This window comes from Diceros bicornis, chromosome 11, assembly GCF_020826845.1.
Source record: "Diceros bicornis minor isolate mBicDic1 chromosome 11, mDicBic1.mat.cur, whole genome shotgun sequence".
Lineage (NCBI taxonomy): Eukaryota > Metazoa > Chordata > Mammalia > Perissodactyla > Rhinocerotidae > Diceros > Diceros bicornis.
In genome coordinates, this window is record NC_080750.1 from 42,362,577 (window position 1) to 42,384,776 (window position 22,200).

General features: G+C 37.7%; 1 protein-coding gene across 1 annotated transcript in view; it reads right to left on the reverse strand.

Annotated features, from left to right (window-relative positions):
• DCHS2 (dachsous cadherin-related 2) overlaps positions 1-22,200 on the reverse strand; it is a 242,228-nt gene that overhangs the window by 48,729 nt on the left and 171,299 nt on the right. Inside the window, exons 11-13 of the mRNA XM_058550238.1 lie at positions 14,337-14,471; positions 13,920-14,129; positions 8,144-9,004 (exon numbers count right to left, since the gene is read on the reverse strand). Of these exons, the coding sequence (XP_058406221.1) occupies positions 8,144-9,004; positions 13,920-14,129; positions 14,337-14,471 (1,206 nt within the window). The remainder of the gene's footprint in view (positions 1-8,143; positions 9,005-13,919; positions 14,130-14,336; positions 14,472-22,200) is intronic.

A 22,200-nucleotide genomic window follows, 5' to 3' on the forward strand; every position in this document is an offset into this window, starting at 1 on the left:
AATTAACTCAACATGGATCATAGATGTAAATGTAAAATACAAAAATATAAAACTCCTAGAAGATAACATAGGAGAAAACCTAGATGATCTTGGATATGGTGATGACTTTTTAGATACAATACCAAAGGCACAATCCATGAAAGAAATAATTGATAATCTGGATTTCATTAAAATTTAAAACTTCTGCTCTGAGAAAGACAGTGTCAAGAAAATGAGAAGACAAGCCACAGACTGGGAGAAAATATTTGTAAAAGACACATCTGATAAACGACTGTTATCCAAAATATACAAAGAACTCTTAAAACTCAACAATAATAAAACAAACAATTTGACTAAAAAATGGGCCAAAGGTGTTAAAAGATCCATCACCAAAGAAAATATACAGATGGCAAATAAGCATATGAAAAGATGTTCTACATTATATGTCATTAGGGAAATGCAAATTACAACAACAATGACATACCACTACATACCTATTAGTATGGTAAAAAGCTGGAACACTGACAATACCAAATGCTGGTGAGGATGTGGAGCAACAGGAACTGTCATTCACTGTGGTAGGAATGCAAAATGGTATAGCCACTTTGGAAGACCATTTGGAGTTTCTTACAAAACTAAATATACTCTTACCATAAGATCCAGGAATTACACTCCTTGAAATTTACCCAAAGGAGTTGAAAATTTATGTCTACACTAAAACCTGTACATGGATTTTTATATGAATTTATTCATAATTGCCAAAACTTGGAAGCAACCAAGATGTCATTCAGTAGATGAATAGATACATAAACCATGCTGTATACAGGAAATGGAATATCATTCAGTGCAAAAAATAAACGAGCTATCGAGCCATGAAAAGACATGGAGGAATCTTAAATGCATATTACTAAGTGAAAGAAGCCAATCTGAAAAAGCTAGATACTGTATGATTCCAACTATTTGACATTCTGGAAAAGTCAAAACTATGAAGACAGTAAAAAGATCAGTGGTTGCCAGGGTTGGGGGTCGGGGTGGGTAGGGGGAAGAATGAATAGGCAGAACATGGAGGATTTTTAGGGCAGTGAAACTACTCTGTATGATACTATAATGATGGATGCATGTCATTATACATGTGTCCAAACCCACAGAATGTACAGCACCAAGGGTGAACTCTGATGTAAACTATAGACTTTGGGTGATTATGATGTGTCAGCGTATGTTCACTGATTGTAACAAATAAACCACTCTGGTGCAGGATGCTGATAATGAGGGAGGCAATGCATGTGTGGGGGAAGGGAGTACATGGGAAATCTCTGTACTTGCCTCTCAATTTTGCTTTGTACCTAAAACTTCTCTAAAGAAATAGAATCTTGGGGCCAGCCTGGCAGCATAGCGGTTAAGTGCGTGTGCTCCGCTGCTGCGGCCCAGGGTTCACAGGTTTGGATCCTGGGCGCACAGCAACGTACCACTTGTCAAGCTACGCCGTCCCATATAAGTAGAGGAAGATGGGCACGGATGTCAGCCCAGGGCCAATCTTCCTCAGCAAAAAGAGGAGGATTGGCAACAGATGTTAGCTCAGGGTTGGTCTTCCTCACAAAAAAAAAAGAAATAAAATCTTTAGAAAATATTGACATCTATAAACAAAACCTAATGGCTCAGAACAGAGTTGTCAAAATCGCCATAAAGAAACAGAATTGCTCTCAGGGCAGAAGCCATGACTGAGGTGTTAAGAAACCAAAAGAAGGAATGTGTTAATCAAAAGGAAGTTGATGAACAATGGAAGCCCAGGCAGTCATGAAGGCATCACAAATCTTACTTGGCAGTGCTATGTGAGTTCTTTCTGAAGAAAGGGTAACATAGGCTCATAACGTTCAACAATAGAATCACATCCTGCTCGAATTGTTTAGGTTAGCAAACAACTTTCTGATTATAGTTTGGCTTCCTGTGTCTTTTTTCCTAGAAAGAGAGAGCTGGTCATCCTGACATGACTACTACAGTTCACATGGCATTGATAGTTCTTCATATAAATAAAAGAACTGGCATTCTGGTTTATATATCAGTGTCTTTAATAGTGGTTAGTAAGTCCCAACCCTGGGGGAAGAACTCCCTGGTTGGCTAATAAAATGAGGTCTTGAGCCTCTGTGGCTGAGGCCCAGATGTGGGACTGGGGTTAATTCACCAAGACGAAAACTGCCTTGTGAGGTGTTTATCTTCTTCTGAGACAACTGGACCTTGCCTAAGGTTTTTCTTTGTTTTCTCCAGAGCTATCTTAGAGTTGTGTAAGGTGATGAAATCCCATACTGTTTGTAAATGGTTAGTTAAATGGTACTCAGAATGAGTACCATGAATTTCATTCCAAGTATAAAATTGGCCTTAAATAAAATAATGAAATAGGAATGACAGGTAATATTTGTTTCCCTATTTTCATTATCATAAAAATTTATATGTTGGAATGGTAGCGTTTGAAAAACTGCATGTATTTCATTGTTGTTATATATAGTCATGCGTCACATAACGATGTTCTGGTCAACAACGGACTGCATATACGACAGTGGTCCCATAAAATTAGTACCATATAGCCTAGGTGTGTGATAGGCTATACTATCTAGGTTTATGTAAGTATACTCTATGATGTTCTTACAATGGCAAAATCGCCTAATGACACATTTCTCAGTATGTATCCCCATCAAGTGAAGCATGACTGTAACTACTAAGTAACAACTGGTTGCTCTGGTAAGAATTTATACATAGCTAACCTGATAGAATTCAATCTTAAGGATTTGGGACAGAAGGAGGATAACAATAATAACAACAAAAACAATTCATATGTACATTCATATGACCCTATTTAGTCCTTACTGTATCCTACCGAGGAAGTCATTATCATCTCCACTTTATAGAAGGAGGAGGAAAGCTTGTCCATTGTGAGCGGAAGAGCAGGAGTGATCCATTCAGCTACACTAACTCCTATCACAATTTCCATTCTCCACATATATATGCCCAGCCTGACCGAGAGTTAGAGCCAGAATTTACTGGATCAATTGCCAAAGGGCAAGAAGAGATTTTCCTCCAAAATATCAAGATCAGGTTTGTTTATTACACAACATTATATATAATTACTAGTTAGAATGCCCCCATGTATCATCATGTTTTAATTTTATTTCAAGTCTTTCAAAGTCTGAGTATTTACTTTTAATCAGAGTATCAGTACAATTCATCAGATCATTTTTCCCCTCATGGTAATTCAAAGAAATGCATGAAGTCGTGAATAGTCCACATTGGGGACTATGATTGCTGATTCATCCTTATCAGGATAACCAAAGCATTGGGAGTGAAACAGAAGAAATAAAAGCTGGCTTCTAGAAGGTTCATGGACAACCAAATGGCTTATCTTTCACTTCGAAAAGATTCAGAATGGTTAGATTCTCTCTCATCTGGATTGAAAAGAAACAGTAGTAAGAGTAAAAAGCAGGGAATCACTTGGACTTCAACTTTTCTAGTCACGTTGCTGTATGGCTAGCCTCTCTCTTATAGGCAACTGGAACCCTTGAGAATGACTCTACGAATAAGCGAACATTTCATGACTGATTCTTAAGGAGATTTTACCTACCAAAGGGTTGCTTTTAAAATGTGAACTATATACTGAACTATATATTGTTTTAAACAATTGATATTAAGTTTAATGTTGTTAATAGACAAATGAAATGTTAATCGAAACTTGAACTTGGGGGTTTTCCAAGAAAGAAATGTTAAACAAATATAAATACATTGCAGTTACTTGTTTTAACTTTTTACTTTCTTAAAAGAACATCTAAATGTTAAAATCAATTTAATGTGATGAAAATTTATGATAATTCATAAAGTAATTCACTCAGGATGTCAAGTGGTGCCTACCAATAGGATGTATGAGTAACCCACAGAAAATTTAAGCTCCCAATAGACATATATTTTTCATTTGAAAATAAAATTAAATTGCAAGCATATTTTGGAGGGAAATAATGCTGGAAGCTATAAATGCTATTAAATCATTTCTACCAAGGCCATTCTAACACTGATCAATGGACTTACAATCATTTAAAACAACTGGAATTCAAAAGCAAGGGAAAAAAAATCATCTTCTGGTGTCTATGACATGATCTGGCAGTCTGTCTGTACTGAATTCATGTTCCTGGCAAAGCTTTGGCCAGCTTGAAATGTCAATCAATATTTTATGCACCTTGTCATTGTTTTTCACAGGGACCTAGGAAATCCTGCTGACCCAGACCCAGGTGTAGATTAGTTGCATCTACTCAGATTCAAAGCCTTCTTTAACTGTCATCCTTTCCTTCTCCCTTTCTCCTTCCTGTGACATGCTACAGCTTTTAGTTTACCTCTCAACTTAGACTTTATGCCCTTCACACATGTCATAGTTACTCTTCAAAGCGAGGTCCCAACCCGTTGCTTCAGATGTCTTGAAATGTATACCTACCCGGATATTTATGGATACCATATGCTTGTATTACTGCCAGAAGTATTTCTAGCCTTCCTTATGTGTAAGATTTAATAAACATATTTTTAGAGTGTTAAGTTCTATTAAAAGATAACAGTCAAATTTAATTCAGTAATTCTACATAGAAGAGCACTAAGAAGGACAACTCTGATCAGAGGTCAAAGAAAACACAACGACGCAGATAGCAGGATGAAGACTTGCCATCCATTTATTCATCAGCTTTTCTGATTGAGTCTTAAATAGGAGGCCCAACTTCAGAGGGAAGAAAGTAATTTGGTCTTCACTGTCTTCTGTCTTAACTCTTTATCTCAGACCAGGTTACCCTTAACCATACTGATTAATCCCAACTGTGATGGCTGGGAGTAGATGGAAGGTGTACAGATTTGATGAGATAGTGCCTGAGTGATGGGAAACAGGCTAAAATCAATGTAGTTTCCACCCATAATGGCTGCCTCCTATCAACAGAGTGAATCTGTGACATACAAATGAATGGTACATTGCAAAAATGAAAACAGCTGCAAATTTTCCCCTTCCACAGCAGTTTTTATTAGTGTTATTTTCAATCACTTCTGAATCCAACCACAATTATTATACTTACTAATCCATAATTTAATTTCATATTGAAATGTTTTCTTTGAGGTGCCTTAGATACTGACTTTTATTTAGGTTTAATTCTGCAAACAAATTGATCCTAGGTGAATTGAGAAAGGATATCCTAACAATTATGGAATGCCTAGGCACATTACTTAATCTTTAATTTTTTATTTATTTATTTTTTCCCCCAAAGTCCCAGTAGATAGTTGTATGTCATAGCTGCACATCCTTCCAGTTGCTGTATGTGGGACATGGCCTCAGCATGGCCAGAGAAGAGGTGCATCGGTGCGCGCCCGCGATCCGAACCCAGGCCGCCAGCAGCGGAGCGCGTGCACCCAACTGCCAAGCCACGGGACCGGCCCATATTACTTAATCTTTAGATATTTCATCTACTAATGCGAAAAGTGTGATAACGTGATGACTTCCATGCCAATTCTTTTGAGGAATAATATATTTAGTGCCTATTACTCTGCAGAATGTATATTGGATGTGAATGTTCACTAATAGTGGTTGGAAACCCTACTATGTGAAAAATAACTGAATAAACTAGAGAAGGGAAAACTATTTTGAGTAAAAGCAAAAGTCCTCCCGGTGATCTACTGGGTCCTGCATGATCTCTTAGTCCTTTGACCTCATGTCCTTGTTTACACTGCTTCAGTTACACAGCCCTCTTTACTGTTCTTTGAACAAACCAGGCACGCTCTCATTGGCTTTCTCCTTTTTTCTGAAATGCTCTGCCCCCAAATATATGAATGGCTACCTCCTCTCTTTAAGTTTTTGCCCAAATGTCTCTTACTCAATGATGCCTGCCTTTACCTGTTATTTAAAATTGCAATTTGTCCTCTCCCCCAGCACTCCCAATTCCCTCTTACCCTGCTCTGCTCTTTGTTTATTCAATAACTCCTATCACCATCTGACGTATACCATACTTTAGTTATTTATTATGCTCATTGATATCGTCTCTCTGTCCCTGCTAGAACATAAGCCTCACAAGGGCAAGCATCTTAGTGTTTTAGTTCTCTAATACATCTCAGTAGAAAAGTACCAGGCACATAATACTCAAATGTGTTGAAAGAGCAAAAAAATATCTGAAGAGTGACTGTGTAGAGCAGTGGAGTGCTCCAGAGGGCAGAACTAGGATTTATGGATACACATAAAGGAGGCAGACCTAGGTTCAACATATGAATGACTTTCCAAATGAAGGGGTTTTCTAACTTTGTCGTGCAATCAAATCACCTGCAGAGCTTTTGAGAAACAACAAATCCCACACCCCAGACTTAATGAGGCAGAAACTTCAAGGGTTGGTCATAGATTACTTGTTTCACACCCAAGTTCAAGAACCAGTAAACTCTCAGTCACTGAAATATTCAAGTAGAGACTGAAAGACCACATGTTACGGGTGTTTAGGAAGAAATGTTTATAGTTGTAAGGCAGATGAAGGCTGGGCTCAAAGATTCTATGACTTTCTCAGATCAATTTCAAGACTGATTAATATATTGTATTTTGTGCCATATTATTTAGAAAATGTTAACTTTACTTTCCATCAGGCTCTGCTCTGGGGTTAGGATGTATGCCTTTTAAGAGGAATAGAAATATAGCTCTAAAAAGAATCTCATATTGTTTAAGATTTAATGCTTATGTGGAAGTCTCATTACACATAAGAATATAGGTTGGAAATTTCTGACTTATTTTGGAAGTCACTAATATTTCATTTAATGAAGGTAATTGCAATTTACTCTTAATTATATTTAGAATCAATAAGAGGCCTTCTGAGGAAGCAACCCATAGGATAACCATAATTCAAAAAAAGATCAAAGTCAGGTTAATAATCCACCACAGAGAACGACCCTTATATTCAATATTAAATTGAAGATTCTCTTCATAGAGAAGGCAGTATATAATGTGCAACAAAAATAATTTCACTATGAAATAAATAAATCAATTTCAGAAAAATGCAGGTTGCCTCTTAAATAGCATTTTCTGTAGGTATGGATAAAGTGAAATCGAATCATGATAAAATGACAAAATGAAAACTAAAAATGACATGAACAAGCAAACAGCACACACCAGACCTTTTGGAAGCAAACTGCTCCTCTTCCAAGGCCTGAGTCCATTATTTTTGTCCTCTGGTTGGCTAAAAGGATCAGAAGATTCATTTCTCTACTCTCTAGTTAGATATAATTACCTAGATTGAATTTCTTTCAGTTCACAGCTATCTACAAATAGGTTTTTTCTATTTTGGGTAGAAAGATCATTTAGTTTAATTTTTTTTATGTTTCCCATTACGGCATAAATTTGAGTGGGAAAATAATTGAAAAATAATTTTACATTGTGAGGAAAAATAGTTACCATCCATAGAAGCCTGTTCTGAGTTGTGTAATGTGTGCCAAATTCTTTGAAGATCAGTCATTACTGCACTGTGTGAAAGCCACTACTGACTGTATCAAAAGGAAGTAATAACAGTAATAATAATAACAGCAGTTCCTAGTTATTACATGCCCACTATATCTCAGACACTGTTTTAAGGGCTTTACATGAACTAGCTCATTCAGTCCTCAGAATAACCTAATGCGGTAGCACGATTATTATTCCTAATTTGCAGATTAGGAAACTGAGGCTCAGAGAGATTCAGCTGCCCAAGGATGCACAGCAACAGAGTCAGGAGGTAAACCCAGGCAGAGCCCAAGCACTGAACCCAATACACTTCCTCTTTCATTGTACTTCTAAGAAAGTACTTTAGGAAATGTACAGTTTTTAAGGATTCATACATATTTAAAATAAAAGGGTTTGTTTTTGAGATGGTAAACTTAAATTAACTGAAACTTCAAGAGCCCTGAATGATTTATCTTCTAGTATTTTTACTAATTTTTGCTGTCTTCAAAGGTTTGTGTGTGTGTGTTTTACAGTATTTGAGTGTATTTTTCTAATAATGTATTTTGGATGAAAATTGGCATACCAAGAATCGGTTGGACTCAAGAATTTATACCTGAATCTGCAATAGCACTCTTGTTATATAATCCTCATTTTTAAGCATTTTGCCAAAACAGGTACAATATGCAAAAAGCTTGAGGGGACACTCACCTGCATCACAATTTTCAGTCACAGTCCCTTTATACAGATGGTGGCTGAAGGAAATCTTTACATCTTCTCCTTCCATGTGAATGATCAAGAGACCAGTGGTTGTCCTAGCAGTTGCGACCCCTTGGTCCATAACTTTTAACTGCAGCCAGATTGGAAAATATTCTAAAGGTGGGTTGCGCTGAAGTTGAATTTCTCCTGTATATTTATCAATAGAAAACATTGACTGAGTCTCTGCAAAACTGAAAATGACAGTTCCATTGGGCCCCAAGTCTGGGTCATTGGCTCTCAGAATGGCAGTTGTCTGGTTTGCAGGTGACTGGGAGGAAAGAAAAATTTCAAAGGGGTTCTGTTCCCAAACTGGATCATTGTCATTAACATCAGTGACATAGACTGTTATAATTACTGTGGTGCTTCTCGAGCCCTGGATGCTACAGTCTCTGGCCACAGCCCTAAACGTATGCTGAGATCTGGCTTCTCGGTCAAGGGTATGGCCAGTTCTCAATGTGCCCGCCACAGGATCAATGGCGAATGCACTAGAAGCCTCATCCATCAGAAAATACTCAGTTTGCCCATTCAGGCCTTCATCCTTGTCCACAGCAGAGAGTACAAGAACCACTGTTCCCACTTGAGCATCTTCTCCCACGGAGGCCTGGTAATGAAGTGTGGGAAAGGAAGGGCTGTTGTCATTGTCGTCCAAAACTCTAACTTGCAGCTGCACTACAGAGCTCCTAGGTGGATCCCCCAGATCAGAGCACAGGATGACAAGGGTGAAATTGTTGACTTGCTCCCGGTCCAAAGCGCGAGTGGTTGAGAGTTCTCCTGACCTTTCATTAACAGCAAAGTACTCATCAGTATTTCCGTCTATTAAGGAAAACAAATTCAAAATTCATTTGAATTGAAAAGTAGCAGCCCTTTGCTAGCATATATATATATATATATATACACATATATATGTATTCAATGATTCATTTATTCAACAAATATTTATTTCCTGATTATTACATCCTAGCGCTTTTGTAAGTTCTCAGGCTATAACAGTGAACATGATAAAATCCCTACCCTCATGAAGTCTCTATTATCAAAGGATAAACAAAATAATATAATTCAATATCTATCTTAATTCAATCAATAATTAGACCATTGCTTTGACTGACTTGTGGCAGTACAGTTTTGTGTGCATTCACAACTTTTTATATTCATATATTTTTCCTCTTGAGAGGATTAAAATGTATGTTTTATTTTAAATAAAACATGGTAGGCAGGGATAAGAAGCAGCATATAATGTCCATTTTCAACCAAAAATTAACAGATTGACAGCAGTAATTTTCCCAAGTGTTACTCACTACAGATTGTATGTCAGTTACATTACTGGAACAAGTTCCTCTTCTACATTTCCATGGCACTTCGTGCGTGAATCGTAACACTCCTGTTAGAGATAGTGGAATGCTTGTCTATTTCTTCCATAACACAAGCAAGAATAATGTTTTATTTTTCTCTGTATCCTTCAAAAAAATCTTCCCTTTACTATTGTCCATGTTACCAAGTGGAATAAAAGTTAAAACTGAGCACAGGGACAAAAAGCTTTCAAAGACATTTAAAGTCACCCACAAAATTAGTCAGGAAAAATGTGGTTCAATGACCTGCTGGCCATATTCTTAGATAAGGGGCATATTCTTAGATGAGGGGCATATTCTTAGATGAGGGGCATATTCTTTGATCAGGGGCACTATTCCCAATAGCGTGGGAATTTATTGGAGTCTGCCAAAGGCATATGGGGAAGAAGTGGAGCGGCATTCAGAGAAAACAACAGCCATGGGTGGTGCTGGGGGCTGAGGAGAAGGGACTCGTATTTGTATTTTGTTCATAAGACATGGTTAATTTGTACCAAACATAAGGATGATCAGAAAAACTATATTTCTGTGGCATTTGTGGTTGATAAAGCAATTCATTCACTAAGGAAACATTTAAGCAACACCTCTCATGTACCAACTATGTGCTGGATGCTAGGAATATGAGGAGAGTAAGACATGATCCCAGCCTCTGAGAGTTTACAGTCCAGAGAGAGAGGCGAGACAGTACCTGGATAGTAAAGTATAGTGTGAAAATCATACATACAGGGTGCTGGGAAGCACTGGGGAAGGGCACACAGTCCTGTGTTACGGTGGCCAGGGGATGCTTATTAGAAACAGTGACATCAAAACTAACTCCTAAAGGGGAGGTAGTCAGGCTACAAGTTTCAGAGAGAAGGAAGAGGAAAGGGAAGAGGAAAGAACCTGTGTGGAGTCCCAGGAATATGAGAAATTGACGGTTGCAAATGTTTTAGTGTGACTAGAACACAGGGTTCCCTGGATATTTGAGTGTAGAGGGTAGGGAGAGGGTTGGCAGTGGCGAAGACATGAATTGGGGAGATATGCAGAGGGTCAAATCATGAAGCAGTCTGTGTACACTGCTGTGGAGTCTATATTTTATCTTAAAATCTACGGGGGGCCTTGAAAGATTTTAGGCAGGAAAGTGTCATGAATCACATTCCTGTTTTAGAAAGAGTATTGGGCAGCAATGTCAAAGCTTGGTTAGAATATGGACATGGGCAAGTTAGGAGGCTATTACAGTGAGCTACTTGAGTAACAAGAAGGTTCTGAAATAATATGTGCACAGAAGATGTGGACACATTCCAAAGATATTAAGGAGGAAAAATAAGGAGAAAGGAAGGAAGGATTCAGGATCCTTCAATTTCGTTCATAGCAAAGACCTATTCAAGATTCTAAGTGGCAAATAAATAAAAATAAAGACCATTAATTGATTTTGGGGGCATATGACTCAGCAGGAGTTCAAGAACAAAGTGTTACTCCTGTAACAATAATCCTCCCATGTAAAATATGTGAACAAGGATCTTCAGTGCTTATATCTGTACCAAGATTCTTTTAAGTGCAAGTGGAGTAAAAAAGGCTGACGATCACAGGCAGGACTCTAGGAGAAGCCAGACCATGACAGGGTTGCATGAAAAGGGGGTGATGTTCAGATCAGTTTTGGAAACATTGACAATGTGATGCTGTTGGATATAAAGATCGGGTCCTTGAGGCTCTCAGGAAAAACTGTGAAACAATTTGAAACGGGAGGAAAAAGATAAGTGAGTGTCTGGGGTTAAAAAAACAAAGATTAGCGAGTCTCCAGTGTGGTTTTGCCACCAGTTTATTCCACCTTCATTGTCTTTCAGCTACTTTACCACTTTGTAAATTGTGGAAAACTGATAATAATGCAAATGATCTTGCCCAGAGAAATGCGAGGTAATCGTGTCTGGTGGACGGCCAATGATTATTGTCCTGCAGACTGTCTGCATTTCAGAATTCTTTATTTCCTTTATATGTGTGTGTTTGTTTCTTGGAATTCTCCTTGAACTGATTTTAACATCATTTTGGCTCATTCATTAATTAATGAGTAAATGAAAGTATTTGGCAGTTGTTAATTCTATATTTGTATGAGAGTCATTACTTTACTCGTAAAAAAAAAAGTCCTTTAACAGGACTTAGATCTAAGATGCAGATAAAGATAGGGAGATATTGGGGTACCAATGGCAGCTGAAGACAGGGACTGGATGAAATGACCCAGTAAGAGTGTGTCTATGAGGAAAGAAAAAGGATAAGCACGAAGACCAGGGAACTCCAAGTCAGAGGACCACTAGCAGAACAAGGACCTTGGGAAGGTTCATCTAGAAGGATCAGAAGAAAGTGGCTTTCTGAAGTCAAGGTGGGAAGGACTGAAGTCAAGAAGGATCAGGAGAAAGTGGCTTTCTGAAGTCAAGTGTCCAGGGTCTGGTGCACAAAGGCACAAGCAGCATAATTAAATTAAGAACTGAAAAGGATCCATTGGATTTAGCAACACCAAGATCCTTCGTGTCTTTTGTAAGGGTAGTTTTGGTGGAGTGACTTCAGTGGAACACATATGGTAGAGGGCTAAGGAATGAAAAATTGAGGCTTGCATTTTGTATGCCTTTGGGTTTTTTCCCCAGTAATTCATATTTATTGTATTTTATAAAAGTATCAGTCACAACAGATGGGAAATTTAATAAAATACAAACCCTGGTCCTTAACCACAGATAGTTTGAGAAGTTCTGGAAAATAGGTGTAGTTTACAGCGGAGAAAAACTATCTATTTCACTGCAACAGATGGGAAAGAGGTAAGAATTGGGTTTATTTATATGTTAGTTTAAGGGAGTATCATTCTTCGAGATGATAGTCTCGAGATGATTATATGATAATACATATAAATATTTAAAATATATATGCTCTTGAATATGATAATTTCACTTACATTTCTCATAAGGAAACAATTGGATGTGTTGTTCAGTACAGCTTTTTTATAATAGTAAGACTGTTCAATATCTAAATGACCATAAAAAGGGCTGAGTGTAATAAATGATGTTATATGTATGAATGAGACATCATTAGAAATGCTAGTATATATGTAGGTTCACTGACATGAAAGATTTACACAGTATATTAGTTTAAAAAATGAGGTAACAGGGGCTGGCCCAGTGGTGTAGTGGTTAAGTTCGCATGCTTCGCTTTGGCAGCCAGGGGTGTACAGGTTTGGATCCCCGGCGTGGACTTACACCACTCTTCAAGCCATGCTGTGGCGCCATCTCACATATAAAAAAATAGAGGAAGATGGGCACAGATGTTAGCTCAGGGACAATCTTCCTCAGCAAAAAGAGGAAGATTGGCAACAGATGTTAGTTCAGGGCTAATCTTCCTCACCCCTCCCCCCCCAAAAATATGAGGTAACAAACTAGCATATGTAAACTATCCAATATGTTTAAAATTCACTGAGGTTCATGGAAAAGTGTTTTTCAAAATATTAAATTAGTTATCTCTGCAAGATATGAGATTTTTTGAGTTAGTACTTTTGTTTTTCATAAATTGTATATATATTCTACAACAATTACATATCATTTTTAGAATTGGGGAAAAGGCAATAAAGCTATTTTCATTTTGGAGTAAATGAGTGACACAAAGAAAACGTAGCTTGGTTATAGAATTTTTGGCAAATAGAGAGCGATTGCTTCCGAAGCTAGTCTTAAAACCACTTTTAAAAGATCATAAAGCAGCTTCTCTTCATCAGAAGCAGTCTCTGAAGCAGTACTCTCTCTTCATCTCTTATCGTTCCATGTGCTCTCTGACATATGCTGAAAATCGGATTCTTCAATCACTTTTCTTTAGGTGAATAAGATGTGGCTCTCTCAACTGACCACGCTAATGCTAAAGTTATTCTGTCAGAAATCCTTATGCCTCTGATAAGGGAGCAACATCACAAAATTATCCTCTAGGGTAGAAGTTCCTAAAGACCTCAATCTGTGGGGTATAGTTGTAGATCTGAAGGGTTACATTGGTCTTCAGATCTGGGTATTTTTTTGTCTACTCATGTCCTCTAGGTTCCATTTTAGAAAGGCCTGAAAAATCTGGATCCAAAATAATAAAAATAAGCGATATGAAAGAACAAAAGTAGAAAAAAGCTGTCTGTTCCATCTGTACATCCACTGATGATAGTATAGAAAAATTCACAAGAGTTGTTGACAGCAGATTTTTAAAGAATTTGGCAGGCAGTGGTTCAGGGTGGCTGTGGGAAGGAGGTAGAGAGGAAACCCGTGGCGCCAATCAGTCCTTACTGGGTGTGTATTTTGTAGACACTGCAATAGACGCCAAGTACAGAATAATCACCACACAGTGTGTGTCAGCTCAGTCGGTATCTTGGGGGGAATTTTAATAAGGAAAATACTTACCAATTATGTGATACTTGACAGCTCCATTATTGCCAGCATCCATATCAGAGGCCAAAACAGTGTAGACAACCCCCGGCTCTTGGTTTTCCAGAATCTCAATGTCATGACTGGGGACAATAACCTCCGGGGCGTGATCGTTTTCATCCTCCACAGTACAGCGAATTGTTGTGGTGCTGGACAATGAAGGGACTCCCCCATCTCGTACAAGTACTGACACGAAATAAAAGATGGCACAGATTGTGGCCATTAATTCATACCCAAAATATATAGCCCTAACCAGACAGTATCAGACCCAACTAACCGGGTAGCACTGGGTCAATAATATTTAATTTAAAGATACCCATTTGAAACGTAAAATGTCACCAGTAAACCTCTGCGGCCTGTTTGTTTGTTTAGCATAGTCAAGAGCTCCCTTACCTTGAAGGGTGAAGACTTCCTGAACTTCTCTGTCAAGTGTGGTGGCTGTCACTACCTCTCCAGTGTCAGGATTTATCTCGAACAACCCAAATGAAGCACCTGGCATGATTTCAAACTGAAGCTTGGAATTGATTCCTTATGGAAAATATAAAGGGAAACTTAGCAATTATCTCTTTGGAATCCGTCTCTCTGTTTTCCTATTCTTTTTTAATCAATATGTTAGGCCATAGATGAAAAAGGCAAGATGCTTAAACAACCTTCAAATTAAGGTTAAAAAGAAAACAAAAAAACAAAATAAAAACAACTCTTTTGGCTGTTCTTGCTAAATAAAAGCCTCCTCGGTTTAAATGCTTGATTTTCAAAAGTCTTATGAGACTTCCCCACTGTGAATGCTTAAGATTTTTTCCTTCCCATAAAAAATTTCTTATGAGTGTGCAACCTTACAACATATTCCTAATTACTCCTTCTAACACCCCTGATTGGGATTTAATGATATAATTGTAAGCTTGCAGGGCAAATGACATTTTCTATAGGTGGACCCTCTATTTAAAAGCTTGTGCTCAGTTATGGCGCTCCGTTAATTCTCCAGTGCAGGAGGCGAGCGTGTAGAGTTGCTTATATGCGTATTTTGTTCATTTTGTTTTCCACTTAGTATTCAGTCTCCTATCTGGAGTGAGAAATATGGAACCACATTATCACACATTTTGAAAAGAATTCTTCCCATGTTTTTGTGGTTTCATTTCTCTCCTGCAAAAGTATCATGTCATTTCCATCATTGGTTATGAAGATCCTTCATACCATTAACTGTAATGAGTTTGTCCCATGCCATTGTAGCTTATTTGCACTTTACACATTCCTGTCAATCATTTTCCTATGTTCTTTTCTTAACTGACAAGAATCTAGGTACAGATACAGTACTTCGAATATAGGATGTTATACTTTAATAAAAGATGAAATACTGTTCTTTGGCCTTAACAAAAAAAAAAAAACTTCAGTAACAATTTCCGTCTTACCAGTCTTAAAAAGTAAATTTTCATTCCATTATTATCTAGTAGATATAATATAGAACTGAGTGCTGGAAGGAATAGAATATAATGCTAGTTTTATATAAGAATAAATATACATGTCTTCTTACTATGTCACTTGAAAGAGAAAAGATATTTGAGATAATCTGCAGGCATTTTAATGACCTTGAGAAAAAAGTCTAATAAGATAGGATCAATATATTTGATACGGTATGGTCAGAGGTCACCAAAAAATTTCATTCTATCATTAGGCATTAGGCATATTATTTAATTAAGGATTACTTATTAATCATAGCGATTACTTTGATCTCATCACGATCACATAATCTCTTCTATAGCCCAGACCGAATTTCTAAAAATTCCAAGTTGTTAAAGTTTGTTATTCCTGCTTATCTCTTCCTACATTATGAAAATGAGAACAATACCATCTTACATCTACTTTCCTTGTTCCTCAAATATTTGATGAGCAAAATTAGGTGCCAGCATAGTGCTGTTCACCAAAGCGACAGTGGTGAATCAAACACGTATGGCCTATGCATTCATGGTGCTTACATGGAGAACAGCACCTTTTAATTTTTGAACCTTTTATTTTTAAAATAAATTCACTCATTTATTACATGATTTTAGTATACATTATACACAATATTATATATTATATATTGTATTATATATAATACATTTTTAATTCCCAACATTTGTCAAACCTAGAAAATGTCTTCAAATGTTTAAACATAAACTCAAATCTTTGTTTCCCTTCCTCCCATTGTTCCCATTCTTCTCTAATGTGCTCTACCATGGTACCCAATATTTCCAGGACTTTTTAGAAACTTTCGGATTTTATTATTTCTATTACTCTACACAGCTTTTATCCCTAAGATAGCAATCCACTCACCTTCAAACCTCCTAGTACATTATTAAGGATAAATAAGACCTTTATTTATAACTGTAGTTTGCATACATTTTCACACTCCAAGCCACACCCTTCATGACTTAAACAATGTGAAATAAATTTAAAGTGTTTTACTACGGCTCTTTTAGAATTCAATTAGTGCTTTGCTTCTTCTTCCTTATACCCTTATAATCTTCCAGAACGAACACAGCATCATCAAACTGAAGAACTAACAAAATAAAAATAAAATAGAGATTATTTAGTCTAATTCCATCACCTTACTAAGCAAACTGGAAATCTGGATCTGAAGATATTCAGTGATATACTTACGACACACACCTAGTGAAGGATGTGTGTGTATGCCCATACGTGCACACATACATGTATATAAGCTCTTAGATCTCAAGACCTACAATCTCATGACCTCTTAATTTCTCCCACTCTAGGATGCCCCTCCTCAATTCATTTCTTTCCCTATTCAGTCCAGATCCATGAACTATCACTCAGCAACCTTGCAGATTTCCTCAGGTCCTATGGCATTTTGCCAAAGATGTCCAGCAAAGCCTCAACCCGGGATCATTCCAACCCGACATCTTTCTGTCCTCCTTGAATATCCAGCAGATAACTGGGGCTGGAGACAATTTCACAACTGCATAGATTGAAGCCACTGAAACAATCTGGCAATCTTTCCAAGTCTCCTTGGTCACCCCGCTCCCATTCGTGTCTCCTACCAGACCACTTCCTGGCTCATTCTCACAGATCATTCCCCTTCCTATTTCCCAGAGAAAAAGGAGGCATTGAGAAAGAATTCCCTCAACGTTCTGCATCTATACTCAACCCCACCTCCTGCTTTCTGTCTCAAATGGCAGAATTAATTCTTCAATACTGTCTCTTGGAATTTTCCTGTCAGTTCTAGTCTTTCTCATTAACTTTTTTCTCAAATTATATTCTTTCTAGCTATAAGAATCAAGATTTTTTTCTGTCTAGTTACAGCCAAGCTCCTTTAAAAAATGCTATCCATTCTCTGCAGCTAGCTTGAAACCACTGGCATATCTAGCTACTCTTTCTACAGTTACCAAGGACCTCTAGTTATAAAATCTACTGGCCACGTCTTCTCTGTGGCTTCAGATATTGCTGACTGATGTTACAAAAGGCAGAAAGAAAGGAATAAAGGTGGGGGGTGGGGAGGAGAGAAGGCAAAAGGGAAAGAAGGAAGGAGAGAAAAATTCATTCTACCTCCCTCCCAATCCACTGGCTTCAGTTTCCGCCCATAAGCAGATGACAACCATGTGTCTACACTGAGCTCCAGTTGCTCCGTTCATATTTGGTTATTTCATTCATTCATTTATTCAATGCACATTTGCTGAGTGTCAGGCACTGGAAACATACCACTGAGTGAAAAGTAATTATTTTGGTCTTCAGAGTTCCCCTCTAGTGGGGGAGACAATTCAATCAATGAATTATAGACAGTGTGGTAGAATATATGAAATCACTGAGGATGTGGATCAGGGAAGACTTATCACAGGTAGAAAGTTTGTTTATTAATTACCTCACTCAATAAACAGAGAGAGTGATAGTAGGTGCCAGAGTACCATGCCACGTGCTAAGAATATACCTGCTAGCAAGAAGACAAATTCTCTATCCTCACACTGCTTACAGTATGGCACTGGATACAGATAAGTAAGTAGGCAATTACAATTCCACATGGTAAGACATGACCAGGTAAGTATGAGTTGCCTTCTGCACAAGCTGGATTTAACAGGTAAGAGGGAAGAAAGAATGTTTGAATGCATTCAAAACTAAATCTAAACACCTTACCACAGTCTACAAAATCCCATATGATATGGGCTCTGCTGATTTCCCAACCTCGTCTCATGTCCTCACTCCCTCACTATATGCCTGGCCCACTGGCTTCCCTTCTGTTCTCTGAACACACTAAATTTCTTTCTGCCAGGGTCTTAGTAGTTTCTGTTCCTTCTGCCTGCTCGTCTGTCAGTTCTTTACATGATGTACTAGTTATTAAACTATTGTATCTCAGATCTAAAGCCATTCTTCTCTACTCTGCCCTGTGATGCTGGAACTGGAGATCTGCAAACCACAGTTCTCCATGGCCCAGACTCCCTCCGAGGGTCTGCCACAAAGGGATGCTGGAGGGAGACTGAAAGTCAGAAGAAGAAATGGGACATCCTTCTTCCTGTTTGCTTACCGTCCCTATCAGCAATGCCCTTTCGCCTGGCTGCAGCAACTGCTCACAGCTTTCAGTCTGCTTGGGCATTCCCAGAACCAGGTTCCACAAGATCCTTTCTCTCATTTTCTTCTGGGTTTTGATAATCTTGACCTCTTCTCCTTGTTTCCCAATACTAGGGGTGGTAGCTTCTTCCTACAGTTTTTTTTTCTTGGGTTACTTCAGGATTCTTTTATTGCTTACTCAGCCTTTCAACACCAGTAGTGTAACATCTGGTTTTCTTGACTGCACCTGACTGATACAGTACTTGGCACCAGGAGTGGGTTCCAGGTATCAGGGATTCTGTGTTGAATTTGGTTATGTCTTTGGCCTTGAATGCATTGCTGAGTTCCTTGCCAATGGGAAATGGAATACTAGTAATTCATCACTTCAACTGATAAATCATGATCAATTAAATTATCACCTGTGTTCGATTGTGATGAAGTGACTATTAAAGGACTCAAATACCTTAGAGGATCAAATGGTGCTCACTTTGACCATATAAGAGTAAAAAGGAATGTGATGTGAAATGGCTGTTTCTGAAGGCACTAAGAAATTACAGAAAGAAAATTACAAGCTGAGGCTTTGAAACTCGCAGCTCAGTCACAGTTAGAAAACCAGAAACCTTCTGTGGGAGCCCTAAAACTAATCTCCCTGAAGATCGGACCCAAATTGAGTGGCAGATACAAGAGGTAAATTCTTGCAAGGGGATGCCTATCCGCTTGAAGACCTGTAGCTATTGTCAGATCTCAATATTTTGCAGGGAGTCACATGCAATATGACTCAGTCAGAGAGAGCTTATAGTTTCAAAAGAATAGCAAGATTTTTCTAATTATATTGGAACAAACCTGGGGAATATGTGTAGAAATCATTTCTAAGGATGTGAGACCCCGAAACATAAAATATAATTTTGGTTTAGGCTGGATTTATTGATATGGTGTGCTTATCAGAGATTCTGAATTTAATGTGTTAGCTCATATAGTTCCGTCTCTTGACAGTTTCTTTGATTGGTTGGATTCAATAGCGGCCTATTATCACTGAGGCTGAGATGCCAGATCCTCCCTTGCATGTTATAAAGAATCTAAAAGTTTAAGGAAATGGGAACGTTAGGATGCATTCAGCATGCATGACATGCCCACCACCCTCCCCCCAACTACATTTCCCAAGAGTTCAGAAGACTCTTCCTTTGTAAAGACACTGGGAAAGACATTGGTTAGTGCGACATCAGCAGTCTTTAAAAACTCTATGGTAGGTGCTCTCCGTAGGCTATGGATGATGGTGCCACTGGTCCTGGGGACCACCTTTTGAGAACCAACACTCTATACCAATTTGTAAGGACTATCAGAAGTGATTTGCTTTCACCCAGCAGGAACAACATTGCATCATTATAAAAACTCTTCCACCATTGGCCATCATCTACTCGGCAAAGATAACGATCCTCCTAGCATCCAATAGAACATTACATCAATCCACTACTTTGATGACATCATAATTCAATCTGATGACCAGAAAGTAGCAAGTAACTTAGATGTCTTAATTAGATATGTGTGTTAGAACAGCTGGCAAACTACAGCCCACTGGTCAAATTCAGCCTGCCCCCTGCTTTTGTAAAGTTTTATTGAAATGCAGTCACACTCATTTCTTTATGTGTTATCTGTTCCTTCTGTCTTGCTACAACGTCAGAGTTGAGTTACAGAGACTGCATGGTTCACAAAGCCTAAAATACTTACTATCTCACCCTTTTTGCAGATCCGTGTCCTAGAATAAAAGGTAGGAGAGTGACAGGAGTTGAGGACAGAAAGGAAAGTTAAAGTCACTTCATAAAATGCCAAGTTGTTAAGCTAAAAGAGATAGAACTTTATCCTCAAAACTATGGGGAATTGATAAAGAGTTCTGACTGGAGAGTGCTATTTTCAGATTTACTTTTTAGGAAGATCATTTTTCATGTAAATGATCTCAACTGTAAAACGCCCACACAACTCAGACATTTGTAACAAATATATGATCATGCCTGGTTGATTGAATGAAGGAATAAATAAATGAATGAATTCTGAAGAGTGAAGGCAACTTAAAGCAGCTTATGTCATAGATGTTCCAGTTTCTCAGATCATATAGTCAAAAACATTTACTGAGTCCCTATGTCATAACGTGCACTTTCCTAGGGACCTAGGATAAAAGTGTATAAAACATGGCCTGAATCCATGAGAAGTTCAGAGTCTAAAGGGCAGGCAGACAAATAAACAATTACATGATTATAATACCATGTATCAAATGAAATAAGAAATACATCAAAGTTTGAACAGTGTTCATCTCTGGGTGAGTGAGGTTATGTGTGGTCCTTATTCTTTTTTTCTGTTTAATATTTCATTAATTCTAAGACACATTTCCCCCCCACATTTTAACATTTCTGAGGTTAGATGCATCTTACAACTAATGGTGTCTTAGATTTGAGGAAATAAATGAAATACTGTCATGGCAGTGTTTCTCCCTTGGTCCAAGTGTAGGCTGTTGGGTGTGGTTGTATATCCAGTGTGAGATATTTTCCAGGAAATCAGATGTAGAGTTTATTCCAGATAAACCCAGACAGAGATTACATTTTTGTGGAATAGAGAATAAGATTTCATTATAGAACTCCAAAGATTTCAATATAGAACATTTTTGGATGGCAATGTACTGTTAAATTATTTTATATTCACCACTATTCAGCAAATGTATCAGCCAGGAGTGAGTCATCTTCGGGGGGGGGGGGTCACCCTTTTCTCCCGGGACTGGGGGAGGGGTGCCCTGGGGGTCGATCTTTTCTAACTAACAATGAAGCTCTTGTAGGTGGCACCAAATGCTGTAGCAGTTTTAATCTCTTAGTTAAAACCTGGTAGTTGTTTTTCCCTTCTAATACAAGGAAATACTCCTGTTAGAACTAGTGTGAGTCATACATCATAAACATTCAGTGCTTGAATTCTCATGGGTTTTGAATGCCAAACAACACTGTAGGCTTACATTTTTAAAAACTGCATTATAGAATGCTGGAAAACATATGTTAAGCTTTCTAGTATTAAGTAATGCCATAGTATTTTTAAAAATATATACTATAAAGTAAACCATTCATAAATTCCAGTGTGATGCCAGTTATGTTAAAATCTTGACAATGTCATTTAATTCTTATGCATAATCCTTTTTCATTGTTTTAACCCAACAACCATACAAGCAAAAAAAAAAAAAAACAGATTGAGGGAAAATATGTTCAAAAGCACATGCATACACAAAAATTCACATGCATTTACATAACCACTTGCTTAACAGATCTGGCCTCCACTGAGATTTCCAGGAAACCAAAATTCTCTCCAAAACACATGAAGGTACATGAGACTCATGAAGATGCTAATGTGTATTTCAAGCATCCATAAATGGCAAACCAAAAAAAACAGTTTTGCATCTAAATTCTCCATCTGACGAACCATACTCTCTAGAATAACGAAATTTCAATTCAGTTGTAAGGACGGTAACACATCACAGACTATTCATTCTAAATGAAAATAACAGTGACACTAGGCAACTTGACAGTAAAAATAGGAAAGTATATTTATGGTAATCATCTTTAGTTGATATATGAAAAACTTGAGAGAAATTCTTTTCTCTTTCTTTAAATATTAAAGCAAATAAATCCTTTTAGTAGAGTCCATTATAAAAAATAAAATTAATAAAATAAAGTAAGGTGGGAGGAGGAAG